Source organism: Anopheles coustani, chromosome 2, assembly GCF_943734705.1.
Source record: "Anopheles coustani chromosome 2, idAnoCousDA_361_x.2, whole genome shotgun sequence".
Taxonomy (NCBI): domain Eukaryota; kingdom Metazoa; phylum Arthropoda; class Insecta; order Diptera; family Culicidae; genus Anopheles; species Anopheles coustani.
The window spans coordinates 65,155,357-65,179,758 of record NC_071289.1 but is presented as its reverse complement, the minus strand read 5'-3'; the positions used below and the strand labels follow the sequence as shown (position 1 = coordinate 65,179,758).

General features: G+C 44.8%; 2 protein-coding genes across 3 annotated transcripts in view; one reads left to right on the top strand and one right to left on the bottom strand.

The window, feature by feature from the left end:
• The window catches only part of LOC131263846 (calcium-transporting ATPase sarcoplasmic/endoplasmic reticulum type), a 27,587-nt gene extending 18,058 nt beyond the window's left edge, over positions 1–9,529 (top strand). The window contains exons 7-10 of one of the 2 annotated variants that reach the window (XM_058266117.1): positions 45–281; positions 368–485; positions 581–698; positions 9,028–9,529. In XM_058266117.1, coding sequence (XP_058122100.1) covers positions 45–281; positions 368–485; positions 581–698; positions 9,028–9,056 — 502 coding nt within the window. In that variant the 3' untranslated portion in view covers positions 9,057–9,529. Of the gene's footprint in view, positions 1–44; positions 282–367; positions 486–580; positions 5,301–9,027 lie in introns of those variants that run through there. The other variant, XM_058266116.1, reaches the window with a different exon arrangement.
• A 2,360-nt stretch (positions 9,530–11,889) lies between these two features.
• LOC131263843 (uncharacterized) overlaps positions 11,890–24,402 on the bottom strand; it is a 28,430-nt gene continuing 15,917 nt past the window's right edge. The window contains exons 3-13 of the mRNA XM_058266108.1: positions 21,656–21,779; positions 19,375–20,251; positions 17,848–18,567; positions 17,573–17,781; positions 16,151–16,312; positions 15,880–16,083; positions 14,611–14,869; positions 14,273–14,545; positions 13,871–14,201; positions 12,556–12,939; positions 11,890–12,459 (exon numbers count right to left, since the gene is read on the bottom strand). Coding sequence (XP_058122091.1) covers positions 12,122–12,459; positions 12,556–12,939; positions 13,871–14,201; positions 14,273–14,545; positions 14,611–14,869; positions 15,880–16,083; positions 16,151–16,312; positions 17,573–17,781; positions 17,848–18,567; positions 19,375–20,251; positions 21,656–21,779 — 3,881 coding nt within the window. The 3' untranslated portion in view covers positions 11,890–12,121. The remainder of the gene's footprint in view (positions 12,460–12,555; positions 12,940–13,870; positions 14,202–14,272; positions 14,546–14,610; positions 14,870–15,879; positions 16,084–16,150; positions 16,313–17,572; positions 17,782–17,847; positions 18,568–19,374; positions 20,252–21,655; positions 21,780–24,402) is intronic.

Sequence of the window (24,402 nt, the reverse complement as noted above, 5' to 3'; positions counted from 1 at the left end):
AACGAATCGTTTTAACCTTCAAATACTTATTTTTATCACCACAGTTACATGGCCATCGGTGGATATGTCGGTTGCGCTACCGTCGGTGGTGCTGCCTGGTGGTTCATGTTCTCTGAGACTGGCCCGCAGCTGTCGTACTGGCAGCTCACCCACCACCTGTCCTGCCTGGGCGGTGGCGAGGAGTTCAAGGGTCTTGACTGCAAGATCTTCAACGACCCGCATCCGATGACCATGGCTCTGTCCGTGCTGGTCACCATTGAGATGTTGAACGCCATGAACAGGTAAGGCATTTCTTATATGAAAAAGTCCCAACGAAATGATTACACAATGTTTCTCTCCCTCTCTCGCTCTCACTCTCTCCTCACAGCTTGTCTGAGAACCAGTCGCTGATCCAGATGCCGCCATGGTGCAACTTGTGGCTCATTGCCTCCATGTGTCTGTCGTTCGCTCTCCACTTCGTCATCCTCCACGTTGACGTTCTTTCCGTAAGTGCCCCCGGACCGGACTGAGCTGGAATCGCTGTTCTTTACAGTGGATTTGACTAACCTGATATCTCTCCTTCCTTTCAATTTCTCTTCAGACCGTTTTCCAAGTTACGCCACTGAACGGAGATGAGTGGATCACCGTCATGAAGTTCTCGCTGCCGGTCGTGCTGCTGGATGAAATCCTGAAGTTCGTCGCCAGAAGGATTTCGGACGGTGAGAGCTATATCAAAAATATGCATGGACTAGTGTTAGCGTGGGCCGTGTTCTTTGCTTACATCATATGGGGTCCATAAAGCGTTGGCAGTCACAAAAAGATGTGTGAGATGCTAATGATGAGATACACTTAGATAGAAGCACATCCACTCTCGCCTACCTACTAAGGAAACTACTACTGTTTACTAGGGCTAATAGAAAGTCAGAAGAGAAGCGGGCGGGGAGGTGGGGAGGTGGGCGTCTAGGTAAACTACGAACCTTATACAGGCTATAAAACACACCAACATACACACGCGCCCGCGTCCCCTCTACCCGCCCGAGGAAACTCGTGGAAGAACGTGGATCGACGACGAGTAGGAGGAATACGATGGAAGGAGTAGTTAAGGACTGGTATCGGTAAAATCGGTCGTAAAACATACCCACATCTCTATAGCACACATACAACAACACTGATCGGGAAGGGGAAAATCGAATCCATTTCCCAAGTCCTCGATCGCGCAACCGATTCACCAACCGAAGGGGGAAACACGCCACTATTCATTCGAGTCTAGGTTTTTTTTTACTTCGAAAATCTATCATAAAGATTTTTACCCATTAAACAAATATTCATTCGTTTCGAGAGCGGGAAAAACAAAACCAAAACACAAAACACAAAACGACCTCTTTCTCCCCCTATGCAAGCATAAATATGTGCACTAATTCTCTGCACAATCTTTTCTGCGCCGCGCCTCTCCGTGAGAGCGGATAATTGTAGTTAATGTGGAGAAATATCGTCCAAAGTCTGCCTGGCGCGAAAATATTCTAGAAAAGAATTTTCACTTTATCTGTTTGATTGTATGTATAATCGGAAAAGATTATTTTCTCTATTTTGTTTTTTTTTTGTTTTTACCATTACGTACGTACTATAAATATTGCTACTATTTCTACGACTACCCCAGTCTAGTTTGCACTACGGAACCCTTACCTTTTACCACTACTTCTACTATTACTACTACTAGTGCTACTTAGCAAAACTTTTGTTTCATGAGCGCGCGCCGTTTTGCGTGCAGGTAGTAGATAGAGGAAGAGAGAAGAGAAGAGCGCATTATATGTAATTCCAATATTTAGCAAATTCCTTGTAAAGAGTTTAGATAAAGAAGTAAACAAAACAAAACGAGGTGTCGGACCTTTCTCAAGCGGAACAAGTTGGGCTTATAGTCGAGCCGCGCTCGAGAACGTGGAGTGAAGAGACACACTTACACACGATTGATGTCCTCTCCTCGTGTATCCGGTTCCCTAGAGCGGAAGAGTAGCGGACACTCAACAGTGATCGAAAACCGCCGCGATACAGGAATGATGATGGGGTGATAGTTGAACTATTATTTTAATTAAACTATTTAAAAGCTATCTCTTCTGTTTTGGGAGTGTTTTCCCGGTTTTCCCAAACATTTAAGGCACACATACACACATCCCATACATACACAATCCCACTTCGAATAAGCAACCATGCAAACCCCAGGTAGAACAGTTGATTAGGAGCAAAGGTTTTTTTTTTATTGAAGGCTTAACCAATCACAACACGAGCAGCACATGGTTTTACATAGTAGGCTTAGCACACTTTTCAAATCTCAACGCACTCTACGATGTGGACCCCATATAAGAAAATCACACAGAGCGATCAGCCAGTGATTCGCGTACTATTAAAATAAGGCTTGGGGTGATCTCTGTCCCCCCGGAAAGCAACCCACATACCGCCCAAAGGGCGTGCGAGACGCCACCCGGTATGTGCGTGTTCTTGCGTGCGTGAACACAATAATGGCAGTGAATGCGTGTGAGCCGAAGTTTATGATATGCTGATATGCTGCTGTAATACTATATACTTACCTTGTATAAAACCACCGTCGTTCCGTTTTGTCATATGCAGCAGGAACGAGACTGTTTTAATTTCTTCTATAAGCTCGCTCTCCTCTTCATCCCTTTCACAAACACCGTGCATCCATTATCGATCGTTAAACAGACGGAAGAACGATTGGCTCTATATAGAGTCGGATCGAAAGTTGTGTGCAGAATTATTAATGCGCATCCACTACATTTTAACAGCTTTAGTAAAAAAGAATACGCGTGTGTGTGTGTATGAAAAGTTTGTTGCAATCTATCCTAAGTTAAGTCAAGATTTCTTTCCACCCACCAAACAACGAACGAATGGTGCGCTAGGGACGTGTGTGTGTGTGTGCGTGTGTGTATATTTTTCCCATTTCTATTCCTTGAAAAGAGCGAAATTTGTGTGGCTTAAGTTTTCCGCTTTTAGGATTTTCTAGTATAATTAAGTGATTAAAGCCTGGAACATTTTCTCTAGGTTTGGAAATTACTTAAATTTCCCGTTTTTAAATTATAACTAACTCTTCACCACCCACACACACACATGCCTCGCCTCAGCATACCCATTTAATCCCCTTGCAACCCCCTATTGTTCGAGAAGATCACTCTATGCAGTGGCTCTCTCTTTCTCCTTCTTCATCTCCCTGTCTGTCCTACCACACACCACCGAACCTTCACAACAAGAACAGCTATGTTAAGGTTTGACGCATTGTTGCGAATGACAAGCTTTAGAGTGTCCTGTCCTTCCATCTTGCTCCCTAACTCTCTTACTCTCCGCCTTCGTATATCTCTCTATCCATCTTTCCTAACTTCCGATTTAAGTTATGAGCGTGAATTACTTAACTTATTTAGTAAAAAGAAAAGATCAAACTCAACCGCATACGAAACATACAAGAATATGATTGAGCTAATTGTGTGGAGGACGCTAATAAAATAAAGAAGTGAAGACGCGGCTAAGAACGTGAGACGTAAAAGAACATCCTTGCTAGGATTTTTTAATTTTTAACGTTTCATTGAATCGATTTCGAAAAAAAAACCACGACGACGCGAACTAAAAGTATGAAATAATAAGAACCTGGAGAATGTGATCGTTCTTCTCTTGGTCGCTGGAAAGAAGCCGCTGACGAGAATTGTTTTATCGGACATGAAGTTGTCTTCGGTGAACTGTTTACTCGTGGCGAGTTACATTATCGTCATTTTGACCTACGAATCCACTCCACTAGAGGGCAGATGGAATCGCGTTAAAACGAACTGAGTTTTGTTTTTGGTTTCTCCTCCGAATGTTCCAATTTTCCCAATAAATAATGCTTCTGTTGACTGTTAGACTGAAGTGTGCGGGGAAGCTTCCATCCCTATGGGGCTTTCCGTTTGCTTTTCACTTATTTTTTTTTTACTGATTTGTGGCTTCCGGAGAAACCCGAGACTAACCAGAGATATTGTGTGCCTAGAATAGAGACAAAACTGAGACCGTGGTTGAGATTTTGCACCGTTATTCCATCCAGCAAGTGAAACAACAAGGGAAAATCCTAAGGAGAGGAACGATTCAGCACAATTAGATAGAGCCATCTCCCCACTAAGCTGCACTACCTGTTGGCGGGGGTTCAACAAATTATTGACAAACTCCAGGAGATACAGACGGTGTAGGGTGTCCTGTTGTAATTGTTCCTCTTTTTCCTTCATATTGCAAACATTTGCTATTTATTTTTATTTTCCTTTTCGCTACGTACCGTGTACAAATGAGCACGCACGTTTTTCTGGTTTTCACTCTACAAAGCTTTTCGGATTTTGGCATTGGAATCGATTATTGTCGATTGTTCTTTTGAAAGACGATTTAATTTTTATCTCTTTACCCACCTAGAAGGTGTATGGAAAAATGGGAATTCACTAATGAATACACCGACCCAGAGAATTTTTAGTTTTTTTTAGGTGTTTGTGTGTGTATGTGTGAATGTCCATGCCAAGGAAAACAGGGGTCCGTAGAATAATACCCATTTAGCAATCACAAGCCCCCAATAACCCCCTTGTTGTTTTCCACATAAAAATTGAATTGGATGGCACGAACACGTTGAACGTTTGTACTTACACGCTGTATGGAGTGTGTAAGTTGTTAGTTTTTTCATACAAACTGTATGTGTGTGTGTGCAGTTGTTAGAGGCGAGCAAAATAAGAAAATAAAAACACATAACAATAAAATATAAAACATACACACGAAATCAAAACACACATTAACAAAGCAAAACAAACCAATAGAGAACATTCTAACACACATTGAAAAAGAAACTCCGTTTAGGTGATAAGGTAAGACAAGAAGCAAGCTAAAGTGAAACACACAACTAGGTAATGCAATGGTCATGAAAGGATGTAGGAAAACGCTACACACTGATTGTTGCTGCACTCCGTTTTCGGTCACAATCGACGTGCAGTGGCAGCATCCCCCCCTCTAAATCCCTCCCCCTATTGATTGCGGATTGATTGTGCATATTCGCTAAACCAAACCGGATGGAGAGGAAGAAGGGAGTTGATTTCAAACGAAAAAAAACCCCGTTCGTTAACATAGAGAGAGGATAAACAATACAAAGATCGAGCAAACGTAGAAAAAACGAAGAAATCGACGGGGAAAGCTTCTTGCTCTTCCCTTTCTGAGGAAGCGGTCGATAAAAAAATACACAAAAAAACAAACAAACTAAAGATAGTTTGAAGGATGGCAACATAATGCCGTTGAGTGGAGATAAAAGCGTAAACGAGGGAAGGAAAAAAACGATAAAAATAAAATAAAAATAATAAAAAAAATACATTTTAAATATACCGAAAATAATTAACAGGCTTTTTCCTAACAGTGTTTGTACTTTTCATTTTAAACTAACAACGTTCACTAAAGGGACTTGTGTGTGGAAAGTAAAAAGAAGTGAAAACATCAATCCACACACACGTCCCGCATAAAGCTCTGATGCATTTCGCCTTTCTCCTCAAATGCAACCAACCTGTCAACAAAACACAAACACGAACCGGGCCAAAAGTAAACTGGATACCAATTCCAGCCCTTTTCCGCCTGGACGAATCCTTTCGACAACCCCCGTTAACATCCTTCATGCGTGTGTCGTTTGTATACTGATGTTACTCCTCGAGCAGTTCATGCCGCTAAAGAGTGTGTATGTGTGTGAGTGTGAAGGAATGAGCAGTGTGTTCCTTTGAAGCAGCAGCAGCAAATCAACCAACCAAGCAACAAAACAAACCACAAACAGCTGAAGGAAAACCCCTATTGCTTGCCATCATACCAACACCATCTTCACCACAAAACAAATGCATTTTATGCGCGCTACACTTTCCGCTCGCCCCTCTCGCGCCCCCGCCTGAGCCGGAAGAAAGTGGCGAGCGGGAAAGAAGAAGGAAAGCCACTAAAAAAAGAACAGTCCTTGGGTGGGTGGGAAAACCCGCCGGCCCCGCCATCGCAAGATATAAGAATGCTTTCACCTACAAAATGGGGGCGACAGAGCACACACAGCATCATACAGCAACAACATGTACAAGCGTAAGGTATTTGTGCATCCTACTAAGAAATCTAAATGTTAGTCTATATTCTGTACAAAACAATCACATCATTTTCCCGACAATGTTATCATCATCATCATCACTCGTTCGTTACTCCATTCGAATGCACGCCATTTCGATATTCCTGTAGTTGATCACTCGACGATGATCGTTTGCTCGATCGTCTCCTATTTTGTAAAAATTAGAACAAACTGTCTGGCTGTGAATGAATTTGATTCCAAATTATGTAGAATCGTAGAGATTAGTTAGTAATAACCATAAATTAAGCAATACCTTTGTTTTGTAGCAGTAGAAACATTAATCCCTTCTTTCGACTGATTTCAGTAAATACTAAAGACATTCTTGCACAAAATTTAAATAAGTTGGATGAGTAATTAATTTTACTTCCACGCGTTGTAGAAAGCAAAACAAATTTGTTTATGTTTGTTTGTAAAAGAAACAACACGCAGTGAAGCAAATTTGAGTAGTTTGTAGTTTGGCACACCTTTGTAAAAAAAAAAAACGCACCTGTTTGTAGTTTTTCAACGGAAAAGAGATAGTCTTCCGTCATTGTCCGTGTGTTGGAAAAAAACCCAAACACATTTTGTTAATTGTGATCAATTTTCTTTCTCTCTTTCTTTTTCTTCCCCTTCTACTCTTTCTGCCAACAGTCAATCCTGATTTCCATTAGAAAATCTTCTTAATAAATTATAAAAGTATAAAAAGGCGTGTGTGTCAGAACAGAACCACCTTCAAATATCAACACTCCCCCCTCGCTCTCTACCTACTTCCACCATCACCACAACCACCAACCACCACCACCACCACCAGAACTACCATAATATGAAAAGCAAGAGAAAGTGAAGACCGCTTCGTGCCGCAACCCGCAGCTTCCCTTTCACCCGCCCCCCACCCAGTCAGAGGGGGTAGTGAAAACAAAACGCACACACACACACAGATGCACACAGGAAAAACAATACCAACCAATCCCCCTCCGGTTACGGCCCTTTGTATCTGTTACCCCCCCGCGACTAGCCGCGTGTGTGTGTGTGTGTATATTTATTTTTCTTCAACTTCTTCATAATAAGTGAAGCGCCCCCCTTCTTAATCGCGATACGAGAATGAAATAAAGTACGAGACCTCTCCACACCGATCTCGAGTTTGTCGGACGGTGGTGTGGCGTGATATGTACCTCCTGTGTGTGTGTGTCTCTCTGTTGAGTGCGTGTGTGTATGTGTGCAACATGTGTCCTTGTGGCCGCCAAACAGAAAAGAAACTCAACATCGTCGACTTTTCCTACCTGCCATTTGCATTTTCCTTCGCCGGAAGCTGCTAAACATGAGTTGAAGACAGGTCACGAAGGCGGCGAACCGTCGGCCCATCAACATCCTCCCGGGTGGGGGATGGGAAAGGATGGAAGAAACGGGTGGCCCTGGATAAAATAAAAAACAGAACACACGATAACGGAGAAGGATTGCGGCCGGGAGTCCTGGCGACTTCCGGGAACGCCGGTTGGAATTCCGGTTAATCCATTTCGTTTCGCTTGAAGAAAAACAAACGGCACACTAGATCACACAACACTAAGAAACAAGAAACGCATACACACAAAACACACTCGTCAAGACGTTCACACAGTAGGCGCGCCCCAGTGGTTCTCTGCTTTCCTGTGATCATCAAAGTGAGCCTTTGCTTGCCCTACCCTCCATCATCCATCGTCATCATAATCAACGGCGGCCATGAAAACTTAACCGGGAAAAAGAAAGGAATGAAGCGAAACCGGGTGGAAAACTCACACCCATCTCATCTCCGCGGTGAGAGATCGTGCAGAAGTTACCCGAATCCATCATCACCAGATCGCGTCTCATCGCTTCGCCGGCGAACGAAGCCCCCATTTTCCCAACCCACCACCACTCCCCACCGGCCGTGTGCGTGTTTGTTTGTGTGTTTGTATTTTTGTGACCCGTTCCCGTTCCGTCCGTCCCCGCCGTGATGTCTTTGCTCGTCGAACCCCCTCCCTCGAAGCACGAACCCCACAGCAGCAACCCATCAATCGCCAGCCGCCCAGCGACCGTCGCCGTCATCACCGCCACCGCCGCCGCCGTCGCCATTTTCCTTCCAATTTTCTTGCATCCCCCGAGCGCGCAGCTCCAAACGAGACAAAGACAAACACATGTGCGTATGTATTTCCCAGCTCTCGAGGGAGGAAAAAAACGAAAACCCCGAGGGGTTATGGGTAAGGAAAGGAAAACGCGCCACGAATGTCACACGCGTGGACATCTTCTTCGACCGGGAAAACGAGTCCAACCAATCGACCAATCATCCTGTCCTGGCTTTTTTCCAAATTTTCCAAAATAAATCGTGTCGCTTTATTGTGATCGTCAGAATTTGGCTTCGATTTCATTGCTTCAAAATTTAATTCTTACCAAGCGCTTCAAAGGAAATGTTTCGTGCGTTAAACGATATCTCTAAATATGCTTCTATTCTTATCGCGTGCTTCTATTCGATTGAATTTTCCCCCACTTTACGAAGTGCGTGTACCGCCCTTCTTGAGTGACTGTTTCGTCCCATCTCTTCTGCTCCAGTTTTTAGACTCATCCTTTGAAATGGATTGAGAAAAAAAGCTTTAAATCATAATTAAATTTTCCAAGTTTTTTCTTTCTTTATAAGAACCCTCTATCCGTCAATTGTTCGCTTTTATTTGGAATTATACTGTTTTTTTTTTTCAAAAAATTGCTTCTGCTTTGAAATGAAAAATGCTTCAAATTATTATCTTAAGTTATGGAAAAAAATGTTTATCCTCTTACGAACTTTAAATATTGTTTGTCTATAATGAATGTTTCTCTTTTCTTTCTTTCTTTTCTTCCCCATTCGCTGGTTTGTTGGTCGACCCTACAATCGGCCGTTTTCCCTTTTCCGGTGTGTAAATTTGTACCAACTACAACAGCCAACGAAGTCATTAAGACCTGGGAGTAAGCATTAGTTTCAAGCAATAGAGGAGAGCGTGAGTGTAGGAGTACGTACGTGTTAAGAAGCATCTTAGAAGAAAAGTAGAAGACGTGAAGTGAGAAAAAGAAAAGGAAAAACTGAAGAGACACAGCTTACCAGTATGCCGTTTCGAAAACTAGAGAACAAGATCCTTTAGCAAAAGAGAAAAAAAACAAACCGATCCAATATGCGAAAAAAGTGAAAAATTGTGAAAGTCCTGCAAAAAGAGTAAAACAGAAACAGAACAGAAAGTAGAAAGCTCCTGGTTCATAGTGTGAACATGGAAAAAACAACCGCAACGAAGCGCCAAAGAATATGACAATAAACAGAAATCGTGTGTGTGTCTTATGTATTTTGATCTCTGATCTGTGCCGTTTAAAAAAAACAAACAAACAAACAAACAATCGTCAAGAAAGTAACAATCAAAAGAGCCAAATCGAAGCAACCATCCAAAAGGCAGAGGAAAACAGACAAACCAAAGAAGACTCACCACCGAACGACCATCTTGATATCTACGAACCACCCTCGAATAGTGCAAGAACCACCAGCGCAGCGTGAAACGATCAAGCGAGGCTGGAAGACATGAATGTTCAAAGATACCGATGAGAACAGAAGCGCGAGAAGAGACAGGAGAAAGTCCGTCAGATGCAAAGGAAATGAGAAAAGAACAGTGTTAATAAACGTTAATACAGCATAATAGTTAGCAAACGTGCAGATGTTAAGTAAGACAAAAATAAAAACTAAACCAAAAAACCACATCATTCCGGGTCAAGTGTGCCGTTTCCTTGCCAACCCGAAAAGGGCTTTCGCCGGAGGAGTTCGCCACTCCTGACTTTTCAGTGTTTCATACCAGGGTACAAGATCACCGCAGGAGGCTACCATGATCGAGTAGAAATGGTTAGGTCAAACTATTTATCCCATTCTAAATTCCTTTGCCGCCACGGAGACTCATGTCGTCTCGTTTTTGCCCGTTACTTTCTCCACCCACGCGCTGCTTGACTTTTTGCCTTCCCCTCGGTACTGTTATCGAGCGTTATCAGTCGAGTCAGGCATGCTGGAGAGGGGTGACCAAACCTCTGACCGCTGATTGGTCAACGGGTCACGATCGGCGTTCGGGGTACCGGGCTACCTCCTGGTAGATCATGCGACCCTGGTATCAAAGCAACTGCTTTCGGTGTGAAATTGGTCGAACCCTGAGCGTTTGAAACGATCTTTGACGATGAACTCGGCGCTATTTGTGTTGTTTTATATTTTTTACAGCGTCAACAACCATATTAGATCAGTTTGCTATTGAAAATAAAATAAATGAGTATTTCTTCTCTTATTGACTCAAGTTTTGCAACATTAAATATTCTATTAAATACCCTTTTTTACAATAAATATGAGATGGTCTAGCTCCAGTGCGGACGGGCTTCGCGGCAGAGCATCAAAAAGTTGGCAACCCCTGCTTTTAGGGCGACCCAACATAACCATCATCCCTGGATAAAACACAAATCTTGCATACAACTCCGTCCCGCGAGCATAAAAGTTATGCGCAATTTTGCTTACAATATTTAGTGTATTGTGGAGTCAAATGAACCTTTTCTTCGAACGTCGTTTCCCATTTCGGATATTATTGTAACATTTCAATTTAAAGAAATACGAATGCAGGTTTCTTTTTACAGGTAAATAAAATACTATATATCATTTTATTCTTCCTTACTTCCATATGTCTCGCTGCTCACCCTCGCTACTCCACCTTCGCTACCAACCGATCGTGGAAAATAGCAGCTTATGCTCGAGAAAGAAACACAAACTCGTCAATACAACAAAAAAAAAGCACGGCGGAGAGATAATAGCACATAAGAATAAAGAAATTTTTGCACGACTCTTGAAGATTTGCTTGATGGATGGTTGGCTTGGAAAACAAAACTCTTCCGCGCGGTTTGGTTGGAAAGATTCGCCGCATTCAAGCGTTGGCGTTAACCTAATTATGTGTTGTTTTTGTCCATTATAGGTTATGCTTAGCGAAGGAAACCATTTGACCTTTCCAAAGGGACCCGGTTGCGGTTAGAATATACACGCAAATCATCGTTCCTTACTGCTGACACAAGTACTGTTTCAGAGAGCAAAGGAATTTCCCTTTTCTTATCTTTAAATTAGTCGATCCGCTTCTTTTACATCTGAATTTCCTCAAATCTTAACCCTCCTTTCGTCCCGATACGTTTGCGTTCGATAGTTTATCGAGTTCCTTGCTAAAAGACATAATTTAACACGTTAATACAATAAATTATCCTTCACATTAAATGTTTTCCCTAACGAATGTAGTTCCGCTTTCGGGTTTCTTTTTATGTTTAGTTTAGTTATCTTTTTTCTCCTCCATGCAATGTATTGTTTCGTCTTGGCTGCCGGCCGTCTCTCCGAACAAATTCCGATTTCGTGGTCTTTTATACGAGTTTTAATTTAAGTTCCTTTTTCGCTAATTTTACTCCTTTAGCTATATGCGTTCGATCTTAGATTACTTTTATCTTTAATTGTTTTTTGCCACGAAAGTTGCGTTTTTTTAAAGGAAAATAAAGAGTGGGGGGAAAAGCGCGGTAGAAGAAAAATATTACTCGTAATACTTAATAATTGTAATAATGATACTGCTAGCGAAAAGCGACCACCGGTGTCACTTACACACACACACACACACGGTCCACGGTTCGATCGCTTGTTTGCGTTTGGAAAATGAATAAAAGATCCTGGCTGTTTGTTAAACACTCTCACATACAAACACTGAACAATCATTCTCATAAATGTACATGCATTTCCCTTCCTCTTAGCCCTCCTTGGAGCTGGTGATCCAAGGAAGGGTCGGTTAAAATATGGACACCAACGTGTGTTCGTGGCCGCGCACGGGGGGTGAGTTAACTTAGTTCTGGTTTTTTGTTTGCATTTCAATGGTTTGTACAATGTGTTGCTGAGGAACAATCCTCCGACCAGAGAGAGAGAGAGAGAGAGAGGCTCTATCGCCATTGGAAGATTGTGTATGATTATCAATCATTTTTTTTCTTTGTTATTTTGTTCTGTGTTTAAAGGTGAACGGTAATGGTGTTGCTGTTCGCTTCAGTTGCCGAGGTTCCATTGGTTTTACTGCTGCCGTGTTCCGGCTTGTCGTCCGGGCCGCCATCGAGGGACAGCGAGTGGGGTGGTCCCGCGTTGGTAGCGGCGGTGGAGGCCGAGATGTTCGGCGCGGTTCCGGAGGCGCCCGAAGAGGCCACACTGTGCGACTTCCTCAGGGCGGCGTGGTGGTGCTTTGGTTGATGAAGGTGTTGCAGATGATGGTGGTGATGGTGGTGCAGCGGGGGCCAGTGTGGCCCATCCAGCACCTCGTCCGGGCTCAGGGAAATGTCAGCTATGATGCCACTCTCTACGACGAGAAGGAAGGAAAGGTTATTGTTATTAAAAAGCGTAAAGCAAAGACTTTCTGCGGACGGTGGGGAATGTTGTCCCCCAAATACCTTACCCATAGAACATTGGCTCACGAGGGTCGTTGATCGCTGATGCTTCTTGTAGCTCGTCTTCAGAGGTGCCGGCGCGTTCGGGTCGGTAATACTGAGCGTGAGGCGCTTGCAGGTGGTGGTGTTGATGCTGTTGGTGGCGCTCGTGCTGCTGGCACTGCTGCTCGCGCTGCCACTGTTGCTGGCGGCCGAGGAGGAAGCGGACGAACTGTTGCTGTTGCCGCTGACGCTGACCGTCGTCGCCTCGCAGCCGCTGGTCGTCGAGCTCGTGCCCGTGCTGACGGACGAGCTGCCCGACGAGGACGAACTGACGGAGATGATCGATTGGGGACGCTTGCTCGATTTCGACTCCGGCAGGGTGCCCATGAAGGAGTTCCGCAGTTTGGGTGCTAAAGAAAAAGAAACAGATCGTTGGTGAGTGAGTACAGCCAGAAATGGAACGAAACAATTCAGTGTATTTATAAAAAAAGATCTTAAACTTTTTTTCAGTGAAAATCAATCAACAAAAAGTAATAAAACGAAAAATAATTAAAGTAGTAATTTTGAACAAAAATGAGTTTCAACGGGAGTTTTAAACAATAGGCAAAAGTATGTTTTCACATCAAATTTTACAGCCACAAAAAATGCAGATGAATTTCGCCAAGAATTTTATAAGAAAGGACGGTATTACTCTCGGGAACGGGTTTTAAAATTAGCTTATTGTATTAATCTTTGTGTTTTCATGTGCTTAAACATCTCTTTTCTTAACTAAATAGTACTAGAAAATAACTTTTGATTTGAAAATAAGGTAGGTTATGATAACGCACCCGAAATGGAAAAAAACCTAACATGAAAATCAAACTGCAAAAATAAGCATAATTAATATTGTTTTTTCTTTATGACACAACATCCCCTTGTTGGGAATAGGTCCCTTTCGAAGATTGTGTTGACTTATTGTGCTCTGTATTTCGTGTGTAATCTCTGTATTTTCGTGTGTTTAAACATCTCTTTTCGCACTCTTTACGTCGATTCAATTAATGAGTATAACAAAATTACGTTTGTTTGCATAATGAAAGCAAAACTATTGAGATTGTTTTTTAGAAAGAATATGAAAAGGAAAATTTGGTGATTTATGATAACGTACTCGAAATGGAAAAAAATACCCAACCCAAAAATCAGACTGCAAAATTCAGCAAAATTATTTTTTGTTTGCTGTCAAGCGATCGACGGTGTATTATACTACATTAGATTAGTACGTAAAAATGGTAACATGTTCTGCAAACAATTATACACAACATGAACACTAGATATGCACACAGTTTGCATTATTCTACTCTTTACCTTTACCAAGCTGCGAAATGCTAATCGACCGATCGTTGATCTGATCCTGGCTCGGGCGGATGTCAAGGCATGGTTTGCTTCCGATCCCCATCGAGGACATCTCGGCCAGCCGGATCTCGCGGTTGCGCTTCGCCTGCTTCCACAGCAGCTTGGAAATTTCCTCCGTCCACGCGTTCTTCACGTCCTCGCTCATCGTCTGCAGCGTCCAGGTGTCGCCCGGTTTGCGCTTCCGGAACCAGATCTCGAACCGGTACGGCGAGTCGCCCACGTGCGCCGTCAGCCCGATGTCGGACGTTTTAATGCTGTTTTTGTAGATGTAAATGTCCAGATTCTACGGGTGGGCAAACGAAAGTGGTGGATTAGTTCCCGAAATCACGAAGTCAGTTCGTGGATCTATTGTACCTTCCGATCGGGGAACCGACGGGCTTTACTGAAGAGGACCAGCTCCTCGAACAGGAACACCTGCCGGAGCGACTTCTTTCCCGCCTTTCCTTCCCACACGAGAAACTCGTTCTGGCGCAGCAAACGTCCCTGTTCCTTCACGTTCACATCGCAATCGCGCAGGCTGTCCATCGCTAGCAGGTCGTTTCCGTGGCGCAGCTGAAAGCGTACCATCTCTTCGGCCTTCTGCAGCAGCTCCAGGTCCTCCAGCATCTCCGGATTGCTGTTGGTGTGCTGCGGAAGGGATAAACAATCGTTTGTAAAGTCTGCGCTTTTTTACTTAAATCCCCAATACTCACTTGCACATCCGCACAAGCCTTCATGAGCTGCTGCAGTAGCAGGGCGTACTTGCCCATCCGCTGCACCGGCTTCAGCAGGTACGACGCCAGGTCCATCTTGTCGTTCAGCTCGATCTGCTTCGTCTTGAAGAACTGCGTGCCATTTTCGCTCATCAGCGAGTCGCTCTTCGGTTTGTTCTTGTTGTACAGCGCGTACAGGTAGAACTTGGACTCGTGGCGCAGAAACGCGCTGCCAACCTTCAGCGGATGATGCTCACAGCTGATGGGAGGGAAATAATCGGTAATGGACAAAGATGCATTAGAGAAAACTAGCGAGCCGGCGCACAAAGAGTGTGGCTTTCTAGAACTCCAGCCATCGGATTTTGTCATCGTTGAAGGGAGTGTTCCTCACTGGAGGACACCTCAGCATCAGCCTGCTTGAACTTGAAGAAATCCCTTTCGCACTTATTTTTTGTCCACCCATTTGTCACCTGAACTGTTTTTCCCTCTCAAGTATGTGTTGGGACCTTCGGGTCAAAAACGGTTTTTGCTGAAAAAGAACTCTATACGGTGAAAGAAATAACTGTATCGGATAGCGTGGTATCTATATACAAAATTTACACAACATGGTGGATATATAAGAGAGTTAAATAATTCTACTCGATTGGGATATAGTCAGGGTTTCGACGAAGATTCCTACAGGATACATTGACTATCTACAATGTTATTTCGTAAATGTTTGTTTTTTTTTTTGGTATTAACTCTATTCAATCCGTAGAAGAAATTCGGACGACAGAGATCGTAAGGTGAAACTCGTTAAAGAAAGTCATTGTTTCAGTTTGTTAGCCTTAAGGAAAGATATACAAGGACACGAAACCGCCCCCGGTCGGAGAACTTTAAACCACCGACAAGGACACTAGAGCATAGAATACTGGTCCTCCGCCTTCCCGTCTCCAAATAAACCCATTTCGTCAGTGTCAATGTGTCAACTGAGTAGGTTAACGGTTGAGAGAAGGAAACATAGTACGAAAGTAATGGCAAGATACTTGAGAAGATGCCGTAAAGATCCTTCGCTTCGTGTTTTGAGAACTGTTTCTCTCCCCCTGTCTTAATTGTCGTCGGGAAGAGGAGGCCTACTGTGGTGGTTACCTACGGAATGAGAGTAGATGGAAAATGAACAGATAACGCCACAGCAGGCGGCGACAGTCGGGATCCTCCTTTTTGTCTTACGTCGTCGCTGGTGATGACCACCAGCTCCGTGCTATTTCTGTGCAGACATCCGGTACGTACCTTTCCAGCTCGCTAAGGAAGTGCTGCCGGTGGAACTCGCTGATGCGCTCGATGTTGCCGAAGATGACGTTACGCTGACCGCGCAGGGCCTGCGGGATGTCCTCACGCAGCAGCTCCTGCGTGTAGTTCTCGATCACGTACTGCAGCGAGCGAACGTAGTCGCGTTCTGTGCCAATCATTTCGCGCATGATTAATAGAAGCGTCCTGTTTGCGGGAGAGTCATACAAAGGTTAGGCAAAAGGTTCTTTTGGGGTCAATCAGTTTGGTATACTTTTGTGTTTTCTGGTCGAACGGATTGTTCTCCTCGTAGTCCAGCTGCAGGTTCGACGCGTGGCAGTACAGATGAGCGTTCGCCTGCAGCGGAATCTGCAGATCCAGCGGTGGCTTTGAAATGCCCTCAAAGCAGTCCTCGTCCAGATCGTCACTGTTGTTGCTAGAAGTGGACGTAAAGGGTAGTTTATTAGTTTGATTCTTCGGCTAAACTAATGCGACTTTTATGTATCACAATGACCAGCTAGCGCGAGTGAGGGCCATCCGAAATTCGGAGGTGGAAACTTCAGGGCAACATCTTTTATAAGTCAGTCCAGATCCAGGTTCCAGATCCAGAAGGCTCTTATTTTGGCAGAAACATACCAAATCATTGTGCAAGCGACGAATAACCGTAGACTGAAGATGAACAAGGGAAAATCCCCAGATGATGATGACACTGTCAACGATCCTGTCAACAATAGCCGCAAGCCTACACAGGGGTGACGCACAAGTGGGTCAACGTACTATTGAAGTCGTCAAAAATTTCATCGATCTTGGTTCAAAAGGTCAGCAGCAACGACAACAATATCGAAGCAGAAATTCGCGCTGGCAGCCAACCAGTCAAATTACAACGCGCCCTGTGAAATTTGTTTACATTCCATGTGATGTTTGTTTACATCCAGCGTAGGATGTGGAAGGTTTAAGGAGACAGCGTTGACAGCACACTAAAATTATGTGATCGGATGTAAATCGATACGGATTCATGACACCGTACGGTGTATCCGGATGGCAAGGTGTTAAGTTTAGCTTAGCTTGATTTTACAATGCTATATGATCTTAGCCTACTTGTTAGTATGTACAATACGGTCGTTTTCGAGAGAAAGATGCTCAGGTTTTTTTTGCTCAAACCCCGTATGGTGGGAGGAACAAAGGAGACTTTCCAGGCTCCAGTGGACATTTCCGAAGGACACAAGTGTGCACTAGGCCTAAATGAAGATGCAAGGTTATACTAGATGAAGCCGCCAGTTATGTAAGTTGATTATCGGGTTTTTCGACATCATTTAGAGGATTTCATATCTTCTTCTTCTTCTTCTTCTTGGCGTAACGTCCTCTTGGTTATGCCTGCCCGCCCGTTAAGAGCTTACGAGACTTGTTTCCCTGTTGTACGTGGATAGTCAGTCCTCTCGTACAGGGGAGGGTCCGGTCTCGGTTGGGATTCGAACCCACGCCGTCGAGGTGGTGAGCCCCGGCGCTCATGGGCCGATTTTCTAACCGGCGCTACCGCTCGGCTGTCGCGGACTCCCTCAGGATTTCATATATCATCAATAAATAGAAGATCGTCTGCCATGGATCAAATGGACTACAATATCAATTGCACTTACTCCCTACATCTAAAGACACCTGTATTTAGGAGGTTTTCTCTAGAATTAAAAGCAATACCTACCACATGTTCTTGGGATCGTCGAAACTCTGACAGGAGCAGGTACGTTCCAGCTTGGCATTACCCTCGCACCGATCGCAACCACCAAGTCCCGAGTCGGCCATCTTCGACAGCTCCTCGTCCTCCTCGTCGTGCCGATGGTGATGATGGTGATGGTGGTGATGATGATGGCTCTGACTCCTCCGATGTCGCAGCCCTCCCGTTTGACCGTTCTCTGCTTCCGGATGGTGATGGTGGTCATGATGATCCAAGTGCTGCTGTTGCTGTTGATCGTGCGCGTGGTGATGGTGATGATGGTGATGCTGAGGTTCACCCTGCTCCGTCGGGAGCGTTGGCAGTGACGATGGGGGCGACATCGGTCGCGGTGGTGCCTGAGGGTGGCCAAATTTGCCCTTCTCCGGCGTGCTCGTGGCCGTGATCGTCTCGTCGGAGAGGCTTAGATCTAGACTTATGTTATCACTGGTACTGGTTGTCGTGTTGTGGTTGTTGCTGTTATTGTGGCCATTGCTGGAGCTACACACACTCCCCGGCGCCGGCATCGGTTCCCCGATGGAGCAAAGCGACACATCGTTGCTGGAGTCGATGGACACGGTAGGTAGCTGGAGCCGACGGCACCGTTCAACCAGCGGCTCGGGAGCTTCAATCTTTTGCGCCAACTTCAGCATCTCCGTGCGGATGTCCTCGTCCAGCTTGAGCTGCTGCATACCCAGCAGACTGTGCAGCCGTGCCGCACCCTCGATGCGCTCCCGGACCCGCTCCAACCGCTCCTGAAACTCGTCCGCACACTCCTTCAGCATCCGGAGGTTCTCGCGCATACTCTCCAGCTCGCCGGACGCATCGCACAGGTCACGCCCCTTGCCCAGGTGCTTGCGGGCGATGAAGTAGAACTGCTCGAACTGCTGCTCGGACTCTTTTGCCGCGTCCGGGCACTCCAGGCTGGCCGGATCACCGTACGTACGGAGTGATTTTTCGCCCTCGTTTCGCATCCAAGAAATGACCTGCGCGGGAGGAATGTGTAAAAAACACATGGACTTATTAAAGAATCAATAATTGTTCGAAAGAAAAAGTCAATTGGAGGATGACATAAAAAAAGATGGAATTCACATTCACGCTGGGAAAAAAGGCAACGGAAATTGGTGCGTGAGCGTCGCGGAATGAAATCGAGAGTTTGTTTCCGGTCCCGGTAACCGCATGAGCCGCATTTCGTCATCGCTAACATCATCATCATCACCGTCGACGTCGAGGTGCGATAATTTATACCGTGTAGGTACAATTAAAAGCTAATGTATAATTTATAAACGATTACGATCCGGTCGCATTCTCCGGGCCGGGCGGGTCGAGTTTTTTGGTTTTACAATCTTTCACGTGCCCAAGGAACTATCCTAACGTACCGAGGGCTAGGTACTGGGTTCACATAGGATAGGAAGAGGGGAAAAGCCGAACACAACGTCATACAAAAAGCCACAAACGTCTTGCGGTCAAGGAGAAAAGAGGCTGGGCCTTCCGAGGAGGCCCGCGGGAGAAAGTGGCCTACAGGTTCAACCAACCACGTACACCTTGTGGGGAGGGTGTGGGACTTTGGAGGTCAACCATCTGACGCTCGGGCGGATGGCGTGGAAAACTATCCCGTTCGAGTATGCGGAAAAGGTACGTGTACATCCTGGGTTTGGGAAACGGTACACCACACGATGTGATCGGAATGAGGAACCCTATCCTTCGGTAGCTGATGTCGGTGATGGTTTAATATCTTTCACACGGTGTGGCATCGACGACCACCGTCGAAGTGCCAGTGTTGGGGCTCATACCTCATTGATCTCATCGTCGAGGGCGCGCTGGCGTGTCATCTCGCGTAGCCGTTCGCGGCGCTGTTCGGTGAGCTGCTCGAGCTTCCGTGCGGCCCGATCGACCTCACCGTAGATGGCAATAACTTCGGCCAGCCGGGCGTTGATGATGTCCTGCCCTGGTTCGACCCGGCTTCCATTTACCGCTCCGTTGCTGCTGCCTCCGTTCGTGGTGGTGGTGGTGGTGGTACATGCTCCATTAACGCTACGAGTATTACTATCTACACTAAAGGCTCTAACTAGATTTTTGGTTTGTTTAAGCGTGTGTCGGTTGTTGATAACGGGCAGCTTGTCCTGCAGCCGCTGGATGGTGTTCGGGCCCTTGCGGCGCAGGTTCTGCAGCTCCGAGTCCATCAGCGCTCGGCTGAGGGCCCGATGCTGGGAGTGCAGCTGGCGGCGCGTTGTCGCAGTACCGGGTGGCTGCTGTTGCTGTAGCTGCTGCTGTTGGTGCTGGTGCTGCGATTCCAGGGTGCGTAGGTCACCCAACACCCCAACCAGTCGGCGGCCCGTCTCGACGCACTGCTGCTGCAGCGGTTCCAGCAGCTGGAAGAAGTCGACCCACTCGCGCTGATCGTGCACGTAGAAGCCGCAGCACTGGATCGGCAGGTTGTCGGTGCTGATGAAGTTCTTGATCGTCTCGTTGTTCAGATACTTGATGCGCACCCCGCCCGGCCGGAGCTGGTCCTTCGCCGGGGCTTCCGGCGCGTCGTACGACCCGGACACGAACACTGCCGCCAGCTTCAGATGGCCATCGAGCAGCTGCAGGGTGCTCTCGATCGTCTCGAGGAAGGCGAGCTGGGCGCACTCGTGCACCAGCAGGTGGAGGGTGTAGTGGGCGGGTCTGGAAAGGAAAGAAATAAGCCAACATGTAAGTAAATAACTTCCACAGAAATCGATCATCGAAACATTTAGCGTAACCGCGAAACACCGGCACAGGAATACAGTGAATAGGGAATGCTCGGAGGAAGCTCGAGGAAAAATGTCCATAATTACAACGCTCGAATGTGATAAATGATCGAACCATGCTTTCAATTATCCACCGAACCACATTTACCTTCTTCTTGTGCGCGAAACACAACACACACCGATCGCTTTCACATCGGAGAAGCTCGCGGAGAATGGCGAAGAAAAGAACAACAGCCTCCGGGGAGGATCGGGATTCTCGGTTCTGGAGGGACCACAAATTCGAACGAATACATTTTTGACGTTTAGTTTTCGGAGACATGTTAATTTATTGGTTTCCGATGGAATGCAACCGGTTGCAGTTCCGAGGAACGAACAATATTATTCATTTTAATCGCAGGGTTTGCGAGCATGAAAAATTGATGGAAATTGTATAACCTATGTTTTACTTTGGAATACAGTTTTCGGCTAATTTTTTTGTGCAACACAAATAAAAAAATGAGATATTTTTGACACAAATCCAAATTACAAACATAAAATTAATCAGAATAAATTGAAACACTACACTTATGACGATCAAATAAAGTATGTCTTTTAGTAAATTCATCCAAAGAAAGCGTGCTACTGTGACGCCTCTAGTGGCACCAGCCGGAAATTTTTTAGTAGTAGTAATAACTAATAACGATCACATTGAGAAAGTTTCAGACGTGTACTATTTTTTTCGCTAAATGTCATATAATTGAAATTGAGTGGTCATTTTCTTTGACTGAATTTACTACGGGACAGATTTTATGTTCATTACTTCGTTTCTTGATTACATATCGATAAATAAATAAATTCTCGATTAAGTAATTGAGTGCGATCGTATTTAACGCCATTTAACGATGATGTTTCGAGGTGACTGGGACATAAGGAATAGATCGCTAGGGTTTCGAGAGAACTTTTTGATTTATTCCTCTCCGTCGCCCGGTTCGATGCGTGTAACGATAATGGAGTGATTGTTTTGCAAGCGATCGTGATACTTTCGAAAATTGTCTTCGCGAAAGAAAAGAAGCAAAAACAAAAAGAATCAGTTTCGTCCCCCTTGATTTAGGGTATCGGTGAAATCAATTGGGATGCAAGGAAACCAACCTTCCAATATTCGAAGAGCTCTCCCTCGTTCGTCGCAACGTTATTGCATCATTTCAGGGCAATGAACAAGACGCAAAAGGATTTTCTTATCATCTCCACAAACATTCAGCGCACATTTGAGAGCGTAACTTTTACACTAAATTAAGTAGTACACCCCGTCGGATAATGTACGTGTTTCGGGACGGGACGCAGTGTGTTGTCGAAGGCTTACCTTTGGATCGGCAGGGTGTTGTAGTACAGTAGGACGGTCGCAATTTCGTAACAGTTCAGCCCCGATGCTAGCGTTTTCTCCACCTCGATGTAGATGATGGGCGATCCGGAGCGATCATGCGTTCCTGCGAGAAAGGAGGGTTAAAAACAGGAAATAAATAATTGATGATATATCTTGTAAACTATCTTAAGCTGTTACTTGCTGATCTATTATTCACTTGAGTGTCACATCAAGATGGAAATGCAGGTGCATACCGTTAAGTAATATTAATTTAAAAGCAAAAGTGATTTATTGAAACTTTGAAATATTTCCAAACATTTCGATTTTTTTTCCCACAAAATAAATCGATTCCAACAAATGAACCCGCCTTTTCCGGTTACATTCATCACGCGATCCCGCACAACATCAACCCGCTCCGATCCGGAGCGCTGGCTTCTTGACGTGGGTGGAGGAGAATTTACCCCGCGGTCGACAAGAAAAAAAAACGCTTCGGAATGTAATCACTCCCGAATCACCTGATCGTGCGGAACGGAAGGGTTCTCCCGGCGCACTGATCGCGTTTTTCCCATGACCATCGGGAACACTGCAAGGGGAGGGAAATAAAAAAGCGGTGCCCATAGTTCGCGCGCTGGTCCCTTCGGGTGACCGGAATTCGCTATCTACCGCAGGAAATCGTTTTCGTTTGGTTGTAGGAAAACGAAACTAGGAAGGGAAAACGTCTAGGGGGAGTCGAAACACCAATGTGGAGGTAAATAAATCAATGGAAATCGCTAACAACGTCGACTGAAGGTGGGGGGAGTCTCAGTGTGGGCAGCTTCTTAGGGGTTAGAAAAAACAAAACTGTCCTACAGGAAACACCGTGAGGGAAGCTCTAGTGGAGTTTTTATTTACGACCCACCACCTCATGAACGCGCGGGGGGGAAGGGCAGAAAAAATTTCGCGTGAAAGTGATTTATACTAAATTTTATCGTTGAAGAAATGCGGTAAAATAAATAGTTCCCTTCTAGCTCCTGTCCTCCGCTAGCCCTAGTCTCTCCAGGAGACACTACAGGAATGTCCGCTGACCGCGCGCTTTCCGGCAGTTTTCCTGACGCAGTTTCGCAATGGCCCTGACGGTGTTTAACATTTTTACGTGCAATTAATTTTTGCTACGACGTCTTCTCCAAGGAGCCCGGCGTACGGATGGCTGTACAAATACTCCGAGAGGTTGAAGTTCCCCGGCGTGGGGCGGACGTCCTCGGACGCATTTCGTGAAACGCGATATCGATCGATCTCGCGAAGTGAGAGCGAAAGTGCGTAAATCTTCCCGCTCGTCTTCTCGGCGAGGGTCCACGGGCAAAGCAAGCCCTTCGTCGATCGGGGAGAAAAAGACCATTCCCACAGGGCGGACCGGAGCAGAAGAATCCAAGCTGGGTACCGATCGACCCGGCCGGGATGTTTTATTATCTAGATTTTTACGCCAGTTCGAAAGAAACGACGGCGAAAAGTGAAGCTTCGGCAGCAGCATCAGCGCACGTCCTTCCGCAATCACGAACTTTCGATCTTGTGGTCGATTCTGCTCGCCTCGTTTTGCGTGGCTGGAACGGTTGGGATGATGGACGGCCTGGCCAGGATGGCCGGTGCTAGCGCTATATGCTGTCGGGATTTATTATCCATGAAAGAAAAATGTGCTCTTTTCAACACCTAGCGTTGATAATGGCTGACGGTTGTGTTTTTTTGTTGTTATTTCACAGCTTATTATTATAACGGAAAGTCAAGTTGAAATAAATCTAGCAAAAACACATGCACCACCGATCGTGTGATTTATGCTTGTTGACTTACTTTTATAGTGTATGAAACTGTCAACCATGTACATACGTTAACATTATTACGGTATTACTTCTGAAATTCAAAAATGTATATAGAAGCTATTTAGTGAAACAGTGACAAACTCAGTCTTTTTTTTTTTTTAAATAATTTATCAAAAGTTGGGATATTCCAGACTTGATCAAGGGAACGAAAGATTTTTACTCTTGAAAATCATTTTCTTTTTCTAGTTCATTTGAACCCACAGCTTAAACAATAAATTTTTAATCGTTTCAAGGTATGGATAGACGGATACCAAGTTACTTTACTTAATACGTTGACTGCCAACCGTTTATGGGACACTTTAGTACAATCTTTTTTGATAAAATTTGAAAATAAAATAAACCGACGGTTTTCGAAAACTTTGTTTCCTAAAGTATTTGTTTTTAATATTACTATAGTTTTTATGTTGCATTTTCTTCTATTTATGGAGCAAAAACTTTTTAAAACCGACAGTTGGCTATAAAACATGATAGCTATAGAAGTCAACGTGTTAAAGTAAAAACCACTTTGGGGATGTATTTTTCAAGCTTGTCAAATTGTCTGATGATGAAATAAGCTTATACGATAATGCCAGAGCGTTTTTAAGGGTATTTGAAGTAATTGAATAGTTAGATCAAATTGTGCAACACATAAAATAAAAATTGGTAATTGCATAAAAATGTTCAAGTAGTTGTCAACAGTTTGAAAAAGGCATCCGGTTTGGTGCTGCTCAATAATATTAAAACGAGAGTTTTGATAAAATAAGCTATGCATCAGGTTATTTGCTAAATGCCAAAGACAATAAACGATCTACATCAGAACACGTTTGATTAGCGGAACGTTTTCAAGCATCCTTATCCGCAACACTTTTCTCCGGTATCTCTTTATCAACGACATTAAAACGTCCGCCTTATGGCAGT